Source organism: Balaenoptera acutorostrata, chromosome 9 (assembly GCF_949987535.1).
Source record: "Balaenoptera acutorostrata chromosome 9, mBalAcu1.1, whole genome shotgun sequence".
NCBI classification, from domain to species: Eukaryota; Metazoa; Chordata; class Mammalia; order Artiodactyla; family Balaenopteridae; genus Balaenoptera; species Balaenoptera acutorostrata.
Window position 1 is genome coordinate 102,597,755 of NC_080072.1, and position 13,047 is coordinate 102,610,801.

General features: G+C 40.8%; 1 protein-coding gene across 3 annotated transcripts in view; it reads left to right on the top strand.

Annotated features, from left to right (window-relative positions):
* The first annotated feature begins 303 nt into the window (after window positions 1-303).
* The window catches only part of JHY (junctional cadherin complex regulator), a 61,298-nt gene continuing 48,554 nt past the window's right edge, over window positions 304-13,047 (top strand). For all 3 annotated transcript variants that reach the window (XM_007196703.2, XM_028162486.2, XM_028162487.2), the window contains exon 1: window positions 304-617. In XM_007196703.2, the coding sequence (XP_007196765.2) occupies window positions 304-617 (314 nt within the window). The remainder of the gene's footprint in view (window positions 618-13,047) is intronic.

Consider the following 13,047-nt stretch of genomic DNA (forward strand, 5'->3'; position numbering starts at 1 on the left):
GATTACTCAGACTGTTTATGAGCTCTACATCAGATGTGTTTCTGTAGAGAGAAAAACATAATAGTTTTTCCAATAGACCTTTCTCATACACACAGAAGGGGGCATACAAAAGCCTGCAGGTAATAACAAGTCTCTCTTATTTAATTTTTTGATTAACATTGGAATTAAAGAGATTTCAGTAGTCACAGAGTAACATAAATATAATTTTTTTAGGCAAATTCTTTTGCGAGCCACGACTTTAAATATTCAGCCAGCTGCTGCCATCCACAAGAGTATCCCTGTTCATTTTTGTATTTTCTCAAGATGATTCATAGTAAATTAATTCCCAAGCTCTCTATTCAGTCTCCTGTTCATCACACCAACTTCAAGGTCCAGTCCACAGAGCCACCTTTTAAGAAAGAAGACTTACATTTGATTTCAAAAGACTCCTTGGAATCTGATTCAGAAAGCCTTACTCAAGAGACCAAGTCCCAGTCTAAACCTGAAGACCGAATTCAGGACAACGACATGGACCCTGACAGCTTAGAGGAGGAGGACTTGAGTGAGACGGAAGAGGAAGCAAGCAGAAAAGCAGCTCAGACAAACCTCCATACCCAAGATGCTGGTGCGAATAACAGGTAAGGAATTGGCTTGTGTAAGAAAACAGTGGGTTCCGAAATGCATTGTTACATAATTACTGGTACTGTCCCAAGTGAAAGTAAGGACAGGCTCTTGGTTTTCGTTTTTTTGGTTTTTGTTTTTAATTTTTATTTTATATTGAAGTATAGTTGATTTACAATGTTGTGTTAGTTTCAGGTGTACAACAAAGTGATTCAGTTATACATATACATATATCTGTTCTTTTTCAGATTCTTTTCTCATATAGGTTATTACAGAATATTGAGTAGCGTTCCCTGTACAGTAGGTCCTTGTTGATTATCTGTTTTATACATAGTACTGTGTACATGTTAATCCCAAACTCCTAATTTATCCCTCTCCCCAACCTTTCCCCTTTGATAACCATAAGTTTATTTTCTAAGTCTGTGAGTCTGTTTCTGGACAGGCTGTTGTAATGAGCACCTTTGTAGTGTGTGTGAGACAGGTCTCCAAGCAGCTAAGGACAGCTTGGAGCCAAGATTTTTGTCACATTCATTTCTATTTTTTAAAAACAAGCATGGACTTCCCTGGTGGTGCAGTGGTTAAGAATCCGCCTGCCAATGCAGGAGACACGGGTTCAAGCCCTGGTCTGGGAAGATCCCACATGCCACGGAGCAACTAAGCCCGTGCACCACAACCACTGAAGCCCACGTGCCTAGAGCCCATGCTCCGCAACAAGAGAAGCCACCACAATGAGAAGCCTGCCACTACAACGAAGAGTAGCCAGGCTCGCCGCAACTAGAGAAAACCCGCGTGCAGCAACAAAGATCCAACACAGCCAAAAATAAATCAATAAATAAATTTTTTAAAAAAAAGCATAAGAAGAGAATAGTTATTAATAATAAGGGCATTTGCATTTCTTATGCTCCTTATTTCCTGTCCATATTCCAAGTGTCTCCACTGCTATGACCTCACCTTGGAGAAATCCCAGAAAGCCTGGTCTAGCAGAATGCCATGACTTGGAGTCAGGTGGTCTTGAGTTGGTCCAGGCACTGCCGTTTGGTGTATAATTTGAAATAAGTCCCTTCAGTCTTTTGAGGCTCACTCTTTCTCATCTGTCAAATGAGCCAGCCTGCTTCTCTCACAGGATTGCCGTCACTGCCTGTAAAGGACATTCTGGGGGTAGAAGCCTACCTGAGCTAGGAGAGGTCTACCTTCCTGGGCATATATAATCACATAAAGATTTAATTTCTAATAATCAGTACTTATGGGGTATTAAGTTTAGGCTACAAGTCACCAAAACATCTAAGAGGGTTTAAATGAGTACAATAGTACTCAGTTTTAATGAAAATATAAATGATACGCTAGAGTACTGAAGTTAAAAGCTATTGATTAGACAGGGGTCTTGGGATGGTGGTAAAGTACAGAGCATCTGAAGCAGACCATGTGGGTTCAGACTGTGCCACTGACCAGCTGTGTGACCTTGGCCAAGCCCGATTGAACCCTCTCTGCCTCAGTTCCTCCTCAGTAAAAATGGGATAGTAATAATAGTTACCGTGAGGCTAAAATAAGTCTATGTATATATATTAAAAAAGTGCTTCGAACAGTGACTGTAAGTTCTGTATGTGTTAGATGTTTTTTTAATTAGGGTTAAAGTAAATTGAGGAAAGTTTATTGGAAGGCCTAGAACTTGGGCAGGCAGGGTTTTGGAGACTAGGTAAGATTTGGGGAAAAAAGAATAGAATTAGAATGAATGTGTGTGGCGCGAGCCCACGTGATGGCAGAGGATTTGTTCTGAGTGTAGGGAAAGTAGACAGAGGAGGGGCCTGCTGACAGGGACTGTCGTGGAGTGCCCCCAGCCCACGCCGCGGGTAGGACGTGGGACACAGAACTCAAATGACGTGTCCCAAGAATGCAGTCACAGCGAAGACTCGTGCGGGAGCCAGAATGAGAGACCAGCCCTGAGTCTTTTTCTTCCTTTCGTCTTTCCCTCTTTCTCTCTTTCACTGGAAATGTCAAGTTGAATCGAGCTCATTTGCTTCTTAGGGGATCTCACAGTACAGTACAGTAAGTCCCCGACCTACGAACCTTCAAGTTGCAAACTTTCAAGGATGCGAATGTATTATAACCCTATTACAGTACAGTACTCTACAGCCGATTGTGTTAGTTGGGCACCTAGGCTAACTTTGTTGGACTTACGAACAAATTGGACTTAACGAACTCGCTCTTTGTATGTCCACTGTACAAGTGATAAATGCTATAACTGAGGTGCAGCCATAGAGCTGGGGGGCGAAAGAGGGGCTTAGGATGGCTTTAACCAGCCAGTCGCCCCTGACTGGACTGGGTTGGGCACACCCGGAGGAGAAAATGCAGGTTCTTGGGGGAGGGCAGTGAGATGAAGCAGTGTTCAAGGAAGATTATTCTGCAAGCTGGTGCATTATGAATTAGAGGGTAAAAACACAATGGACAAAGAGACTACCAGATGGTAATAATTACAATGACAACAATAACAGTAATGACATCTCTTTTGAGAGACCATCTCTTTTGAAGAATTTCACTCAATTCTTCATTGTAATCCTGCAAGAAAGTGCTGCTATTCCCATTTTACAGATTAGGAAGATGAAGCTGGCAGAGATGAAGTCACCCAACATCAGAGTGCTTTGTTATTGATGTTGAGGTGTTTTTTTAAATGCTTTATTTATTTTAGTTATGTATTTCAGCTGCGCTGTGCGGCTTGCAGGATCTTAGTTCCCCAACCAGGGATTGAACCCGAGCCACAGCAGTGAAAGCATGAAAGCGCCAAGTCCTAAGCACTGGACCGCCAGGAAATTCCCTGAGTTTTATAATCAAGAAAAAATTCTAACCTACAGAAAAGTACAGAGAAAAATACCATCTCACCCTTATTGCCATGTTTGTTTCAGATATATTTTTTTTAAAAAAATGCTACAGATAGTTTCCTGGTTCCCCTTCTCAAATCCGTCCCCGTCTTCCTCTGAGAGGTAACCAATGCATCAATACATACATCAATACATACATCAATACATACATCAATACATACATCAATACATACATCAATACATACATCAATACATACATCAATACATACATCAATACATACTCTTTTCTTTTTTTTTTTTGGCTGCGCCATACGTTATGGGGGATCTTAGTTCCCTGACCAGGGATCAAACCCTCGCCCCCTGCAGTGGAAGCACAGAGTCTTAACCACTGGACCACCAGGGAAGTCCCAACCTACACATACTCTTATATGAGTGTATATCCTTCGTAGCAATCTTTTATTCATTTCCTTCATAGGTAATTTATCATTAGTGGAGACATATGTGTATAAAGAAATGATAGGACTTGGTGACAGTTTAGAACTGGGGTTGGAAGGAACAAGAAAAGGCACAGATTACTTTAAGGTTCTAACAACAATAGCATTTATGGAATGCTTGTCCCGAGCCCATCCCTGTGCCAAACGCTTTACATGTATCATCTCATTTAATCCTTATGGCAGCCTCAACAGGTGGACACTATAATGATCCCATCTTGAAGATTGCAAATGAGGCTTAAAGAAACTGGTTATGTTATACCCATTTATTTCACTGGGTGAGTGGTGGAACAGAAAACTCCTGCAGTCTGACTCTCTGCTTTAAACCACGGGTCCCCAAGCCCCGGGCCGCACAGCAGGAGGTGAGCGGCGGGCCAGCGAATGAAGCTTCATCTGCTGCCCCCCATCGCTCCCCATCACTCGCGTTACCACCTGAACCATCCCCCCCTCCCCAACCCCTACCCCCGTCCATGGAAAAATTGTCTTCCATAAAACCGGTCCCTGGTGCCAAAAAGGCTGGGGACCTTTAAACCATGTTTGTATTGTAGCTCTAATCTAAGAGAGTCATAGTCTCCTAGGTAATAAATGGTACTTTTATTTACTACGGGGGTGGGAGGGGCATCGGAAAAGAAATATCTTTTGTGGTGCATAGGTATTCTTGTCTGTACTTTTACGATGAAGAAACCAAGGCAGGGATCCATTACGTGACCTCATTTCCCCAATGTTGAGTTTTTCCTCTTTGAATGGGGCTCAGAGACCTGACTTTAACCTTGCTTTTTACCCAAGGACAATGTAAATACCACTCAATATATTTCAAAATAAAAAACCATACTTACAAAGTCAAAAGCATCGTTAGGGCCTTGGTGTTCTGATTCAGAGATCCTTAAATAATGGTATTTTCCTTGGACGGATTTGCCTTGGAAATCCTTAATGATAGACTATAATCCCCAGGGTTAGAATGGGTTACAGCCCTAGTAACTGTTTGGCTGTACAGTGCTTCATACATTGGACGTTTACAGGACCAGTTCTGTACTACAAAGGAAAGCTGAACTGAAGCATTTAGCCAAGTAATGCCTCAAAAATATCCTTCAGGTGAGTGTTTTGTTACTGGCCCCTTTCTCTGCCTCACTTTAGTCTTGGAAACCTTTCTTAGGTGTATTGTTACTTGCATCTGAGTAGTTTACTAGCCATGAAATAGACAAATTGATCTCAGGCTCTCAGTATGAAATTCAAGAAGACTTTCATTTCTGTCAGGTAGATGGCATTCTGGGAATTGTAGTTCAAAATAATCAGTCAATGCCTTGCCTTAAGACGGAAGAAAATCTCTTTCTTCATGCTTTTATGGGCAACCGTTTTAAAAGCTGCCTGACAAAATCACTTGAGCCCTACTCTCGTGTTTTGATGTTACTAGAACCCCCTCAAAGCAATTACTCCCTTGCTCCTCAGCAAAGTCAAGCCACAGTTCGATGGATATGGATTAGAGAAAACCTTTTACTTAATGGAAATTGGAGCAGCATTGACTGCAGTGAATGAATCAAGAGTGGAAAGAGGATCTTCATATGATAATCCTTAAACCCCACTCCAGAACTAGCCCCATGACACTCGGCACTCAGAAGAAAGAGATCAATGTAATTCCTAGAGCATTAGAAATAACCTCTTCAGCTCTGGGGCCTTCTGAAACCTCATATGTTAAAAAAAAAAAAAATCAGAAAGCAGCAGTACAGTAACTAGTATATGTGTTTGATAAGGTCTTATTTACAAAAATACTTCAATATAATTAGCTACCATTTGTAGGACTATTTGCTTGATATATATACTATCTCATTTATCCTTACAAGAGACTCTTAGATATCGGCATTATTATCCCCATTTTGCAGATAAGGAACCAAGGCTCTGAAAGTTGTGTAGGTGTACGTAGCTACTAAGTGGCAGAGCCAGAAATTTAACTGAATGAACTCTCTTTTAACATCAAAGTCTGAGCCTCTAATTATAAGTATCTAGATAGGTGATCAAGGGCTGATCTGGTAAAGGATTCAGTTTTGCTCTCTAGCAAAAAATTAAAGGTATAACAACTTCAATATGGACTAAACTGAGGCCAGATTAAATATGCATGTAAAATTATAAATTTTAGTAAAGTAATACAAATTTATAAAGGATCCTGTGCCCTCAGAATACTATAAATATTAATGGCATTTTACCTTGGGCAGTAAGGTCATAGAGCCTATATTCCTCAGCAGCTCTCCTGGGAAACGGAATGTTTTCATTCATTGAAATCTCTCTCATCACCTGGGAAGTGTAGCCTTCACAAAAGATCCCACGTTCTGTCTCATAAACCACCGTGTGCCGGAAATTACTGGGTGGGAGATAGGCACAGTAAAGTATTCTTAGTTGAAGTGAATTTCAGAATTGTCTGAAGGTAAGAAAAGGACTCAGGAATAATAATCTGCATTTTTATGGTGGTATATAATTTTTCCTCTCAAACACTTTCATATATAGTTGACTCTTGAACAAAATGGATTTGAACTGAGCGGGTTCATTCATATAAGGATTTTTTTCAATAAATAGTACTGCAGTCGTACAAAATCCACAATTGGTTGAATTAGCAGATGTGGAACCGTGGATACAGAGGGCCGGCTCTGGGACTTGAGCATCTGTGGAATTTGGTATCCCCTGTGTGTCCAGGACCCAATCGCTCGCAGATACCAAGGGACCACTGTATGTTGTTTCCAATTAATAATACAAGAATCAGGTGAAATATTGAATGATGATTTCTAGGACTTCAGTAGCAGTATGGGATAAGCAAAACAGAAAGTAGGTAAAGGGAGACTTAGTAAAAACTAAAACTCAGTATTTTAATTTCCCCCTCCAATTTCCCAGACTGTTTTGTAGGACACATTGGATATATTTAAGCTGAGGGGAGATTACTTCCTCTTATAAGTGTTGTAGAGTTTTGTTTTTTTGGTTTTTTTTTTTTGCTCTGGTTGGGAGAGTAAATGTGACACTTGAGGCTAGATCTAATATTCTAGTATAACCAAGAACATTCTGAGAGCTTCCAGGAGTCGACTCTCATTCCTGTTAGTTTCTAGCAGCATTCATCCATGTTGATTTATATTGTCTTGATTAGGTAGATTTTCAATTTAAGGCCATTGGCTGGCCAACCTCTTTCAAATACATTCTACTATATACTGAATTCTAGGGGTTTCACACAGTATTTGGGGATAGCTACTAGCGTTTTGGTTATTTATTTCTGATCACATGGGTATAGTCATAGCAGAGAAGTGACTTGTCGTAGGCATTATCATTGCTGTTTTTTTAATATAAATTTATTTATTTATTTATTTTTGGCTGCATTGGGTCTTCATTGCTGCACGCGGGCTTTCTCTAGTTGCGGCGAGCGGGGGCTACTCTTCGTTGCGGTGCTCAGGCTTCTCACTGCGGTGGCTTCAGTAGTTGTGGCACACGGGCTCAGTAGTTGTGGCACGCAGGCTCGGTAGCTGTGGCATGGGCTCTAGGTGCGCAGGCTCAGTAGTTGTGGCACACAGGCTTCAGTAGTTGTGGCTCACGGGCTCTAGAGCGCAGGCTCAGTAGTTGTGGCGCACGGGCTTAGTTGCTCCGCAGCATGTGGGATCTTCCCAGACCAGGGCTCGAGCCCTTGTCCCCTGCATTGGCAGGCGGATTCTTAACCACTGCGCCACCAGGGAAGTCCCATCATTGCTGTTTTATGCTCACTTGCTCACAAACTGTGCAGCAGTCAAACCCTGATGCGCTCCTCAGAGCAGGCACCGTGCCATCGTGACAGACAAGCAGAGGAGGGAGTAAGGCGTGTGCCTGGGCATGAATTGGGTCTATCAGAGGCACAGTCCCCGCCAGAAACGCTAAAGCCACTGTGACTCCTGGGATTTTATTGCCCTTGGAGACGACCACGAGTTCCTTTCTAGCTTATTTCCAAATGGGGATGCATTACTGTGTTAAAATAAGTAAATAAATAGTGAGTTTGAAACCTCCCAAAGTGTAATTTAAATTTACATCACCTGCAATCTTGCAAGTTTATCAAGAGGATTAGGAAGGTTGTAACCAATGGATTGAATTTAAAATAAATGTTTTTTTTCCCAATGCTTATATACATCGCTGAGTTTCTCATGATAGGCCCAATTCAATTTAAAAATTAGTGAATTCTGAGAGCTGTTAGGACTCTTAAAGGTCAGTCTATTCCTTACTGTAAAAGGAGAAACCTGAGGCCTGGAGTGCATAACAAATTCACCCAAGTTCACACAGCTGCTCAGTGGCAAAATCTGGACCAGGACCCAGGTGTCAAGACCTGTCTAGTGCTTTTTCCCATGAAGTCACAGCTACCTGGCAATTCTGTTGCTGTAAATATCTGGCATTTAAAATACAAGAGACTCTATCTAAAGAAAGTGTATGCACCTGGAAATGTTGTAAATCTGGGTCCCTGGCTTTTAGCCATTGTTTCTGGAGAATGAAAAGAATATCCAAGCCTTCCACAGAAAATGTCTGGCTTGAGCACTGTAAACTCTCACTGAACGAGAGGAATTATATTTCTAAATATGTTCTGTGTCATACAGCATTTCCCTTGTGAAGATGCAGCCTTTGTTTCACATAAGATAATCTTAATTAGAAATGAGGTACGAGAATTTTACATTGCAATTACTAACACGCCCTCTTAAGATAATTTATTTTCATTTAACACTCAGATTGTCCTTGAATCAAGACTGGTACTAATAAGAACTTGGGGCAAATATCTGGTTATTTTGCAGCCATAAACCTGTTGTCAAAAAGAAAAAGAAAAGGACTTCAGCTGGAATTATCTAAACTATAATTGCAGTAAATAAAATTCACTAGATAACAATCCAGTCCCTTCACTTGAGTGTGTTTCTAAAGACAGTCTTTGGCCTTCGGTTCATTAAACTACCTTTCTTCTATTAAGATGTTTAATATTTTTAGCAGAATAAATGCCTGCATTAAATGAAATTTTCTGGGTTGTAAATAGCCTCCCCAAAGCATTTCAGTATACTTGTGGAACCATTTTATTTCATACTTGCAAAAGTGATTTTTTAATCCTTTGGATTTATTTCATTTTATTTACTTAAAAGCTGTTGATAAAAAGATTAAGATGAGCACAGAACTCAGAAATCCTTGGAAGCAATTGTCAGTTTTATAGCTCCTTAAAGAAGCATTAAAAACTTTACACTTAAACAGAAATTGAATTTGCTGTTCATATGCATAAAAGATTTAATGGCATATAAATTGGGAATAATTGTTCTGTTTAAAAGGATTAAATTAAACCTAAATCAATAATAACATGTGCAGTTTCAATTTAACTGCCTACTTAAAATAAAGTGGCAAATAAATAACTGCTAAATGATTAACAGCAATGCTTTTATTCACCTCCTCGACAGGCAAAATGACCAGTTATTGAATATTTTACTATGAGTGCAAAGGATGTTCATTGTACTAGAAACATGCTCTAATTTTAGTAATTTTTTGATTGAATACTAAACTGAATATGAGGCTCTTCGTCAAATGGAGATTTGATTTTATTTGGACTGAAGTTGTCACAGTCATGTTCAAATATGGTCCATTAGAGCCAGCAGATAGGATGGCATATGCACATGAGACCACCCTCCCCTTCCTCTCTGCATCCGTTTCTAACCTGGGCATCTGAAGGCCAGACCTGGCATCTGTTGTCTGAACAGCAACAAAAGCATTGTGTACTCATCGTCTGTGTAACCTTCCTATCAAATGGGGAGGGAATGAGGTGTTTTGTGTGCACACGATTACTGATGAAGGAGCACTTCACACTCATTTTGTTCCAGTGTGTTGACCTGGACCACACAACACAATTGAGCTTCTCCGCACACAAGCTCAGAACAATGGGGTTCTTTAGTATCATGTTCTATTTCAACCATTAGATTTGTTTCTGTGAAGTATTACAGCTTTCCATGCTCGATAGTTTGCAAAACATAAACTCCCATTTGTCTCAACATATGGTTTCCATCAAAAGGGGAAGAAAGGGGCATGTTTTAAGATAATCATTGCAGGTGTACACGGTACAGTGTAATTAAAGCTCTTAGAAGAGCCACATTTTCCGATTCTCATCTTGTAAATACACATTATTAGAGTGTCTCTTCAAACGATTGGTTCAAAAACATCTTTCACAGCCAGAGCAACTCATTATGTCTGATTTGTTTCAAACCCTTCTGTATTTTCTAGGTTTCACTTAAAATATCAGTCTTTTTCAGGGCATGTGAGATTGCTTCCGTGGGCATCTAAGAATGGCAATTTGTTGAGGCTAGAAATTACAGCTCTTTCTGAAGGTCTAAAGTAATTGAATTCTCCCAGTTTTATCTTCCTCATCATCTTTCAGCAGTTCTTAAAATATCTCATCATGTGGAAACACTGACATTTCTTAATCCCATTTCCTAAATTACAGTTCAAACAGATTCTCCGTGCTGCCTAGGTTGTGGTAAAAAAAAAATTGGATTTTTAAAGATAAGTGTTCATTCTTTCAGGCCACTAAGGTGCCACTTAGTGCATCATGAGCCAACTTCGTGTCCTGGAAATAACTTAAGCCCTAGGGAGAGAAGAATCCCATGAGATCCATCAGGAGGAAGCCATAGTACACACCAATGTTGTGTCATGGTGACAGAACACAACACACAGCAAGCAAAGACCAGTGATGGAGCTTGTTGGCATGTGCTTTTATAACCGGCCCTTCCTGGGACCTTCCTTACTCCATGCCAAGAACATAGTTCTAAGCATATATACGTATATAAATGTGCTTAATACTCTCAACGACTATGAGGTAGGTACTATTATTTATTTTTTTTAGGTAGGTACTATTATTATCCTCATTTTATTGATGAGGAAGCTGAAGCACAGAGAAGTACAATAACTTGCCCACACTCCCACGGTAACTGGTGGCATCAGGGATTGAGCGCAGGCAGTCCAATTCTAGGACCCTTGTCCTTTGACTTTCTATGGTACCATTTCTCAGAACCAAAATACTCCATACCATTTATTCCATGAGACTGAGGGGTGTCTATAGCCCTGACCATGGACATCATGCCATCATCAGCTAATGCTAGTTAAGTCTGGTGACCAGTCTGAGTGCCAGTTTTCTTAGTATAACTGCAGAGATGGAAGTCAGGGACTCCATTTCCTTCAATCATCAAAGACTACCTATTTGTTAAAAAGATTGGGCATTCCTCGCTTATTGACTCTTGTGAGTTCATCATAGGATCACAGAACAAGAGAGTTGGAATGGACTTTGAGATATCATCTAGCAATTGGATCTGGAAATAAGAGGTCAACATATTTTCATTGATAAACAAGGTCTGTCCTCCTAGTTTAAATGCCCATATCATTCTGTACTTCTTTCTGCATCTAGTTTATTACTTGATTATTACTGTTGGTGCATGAGATCCGTCTGCCTGTCTTCCTCACTCAGCAGCCAGTTCCATCCGCCTGCTTCTGTTTCGCTCACCGCTCACCTCCAGTGCCTAGTACGTGGGGAGCCACTCAGCACATATTTGTTGACTGGCCAACTGACTGACCGACCGATTCACTAACTCCCCTAAGGCAGGCCCTGCAACAACACCTGCTTCACCACCACCTCTGGGATTGGCTGTGTGATACAGGGTGAGTTACTGGACAGGAGCCAGATCCCAGGGCCAACTGCCAGGGTCTATATCCCAGCTCCACCACGTATGAGCTCTGAGACCTTGGAAAAGTGACACTCCAAGCCTGTTTCTTCATCTATTAAATGGGCATAATAATAGCACCTCCCCATAGGGTTGCCATAAGGAGAAAACTAGAGATTCACTGTAAGCTTTCCCTAGATCAGCACGTAGTAGTGTGTGCTATCTTCCCAAAGCCAGCACTCTACAACTCACCCAGAAAAGCAGCAAGACAGTGGGCTCCAATAACGTGTGTTACTTTTAAAGGTTGCCAACCCCTACTCTAAAGAGTGCAGAGGACAGGGCTACCTGTTCTAAAACTTTGCCCCAAGAAACCATATGGCCTCTGTACATAATCCTTTCCAAAAACTCATCACTTTGCCTATCCAGAAGTATTTGTCTTACTATAACATCTTTGCTCTCTAATTAAATGATTTTTGCTTAATTAAATAAATCCAAACTCTCAAGTTAATGTAGTTAAGCCAAACCCTTCAGACTTTGTAAACAGAGTTTACAAAGCCCTTCAAGATTTCACCTCTGCTTAAGCCTGAGTTCTAATCCTCCCACCCTCCATTTTATCCACGTAGAATTTGTTCTTTGAAAGCCCCATGTTCTCTCTCCCCTCCATTCCTTTTTACGTGTTGTTTCCTCAGCCTGGCTTACACTTCCTGCGCTTCTTAGCCTTCGGTCTCAGCTAAGCCATCACTTCCTTCAGAAAGCTTCCCTTTCTCCCAAGATGGGATTGGATGTCCCTCCTGAGCCCTGATGGCCCCATGCTCCTCATCAGGGCACTCATCACTCTAATCACAAATAGCTCATTTCCTGATCTGTATCCCCCACTAGGCTGTGGGCTCAACACTGTATCCCCCTAACTTAGTATGTGCTCAATAAATATAGAATCAGTGAATGAGCAAATGCATGAGGAAAGTTAAATTCTGTCGAATCAAGTGAATGAATGAACGAGGAGAGTTAGACTCACTTTTTCCTTTCAATATATCATAGATACGGGAAATGGCATGTTTCTTCATTTCAAAAAATCTTTATATCTTTATTTACTTGAAGATGTACTTTCATCTTTTCTTCCCCATCTAAACAACCACTGCTGAACCTTATACTTAATGCAGCACAAGATAAGCCCTAAAATCATTCACTGATTTGGTCCAATGCAGGAAGTTTTTCTGCATGTTTAGATTCTAATTTACTGCTGTTGGGTTTTTTAAAAATAAATATCTAATGCTCAGTTACTGATTGAAGCATCACTTGTTGCTTCTTCTGCCCATAGCACAGGGTAGAGGTTAGGGAAGGAAGGATAACCCTCTGTCCCTGCTGCCCAGGACCTTAACCAGGTGAGGAGATACGGTTGCCATAGTGAAAAGTGAAATAAGCACAAATACAGAACATGAAGTAAGCTATACTGTCTCATTTTGATTTTATGCAACCTTGAGA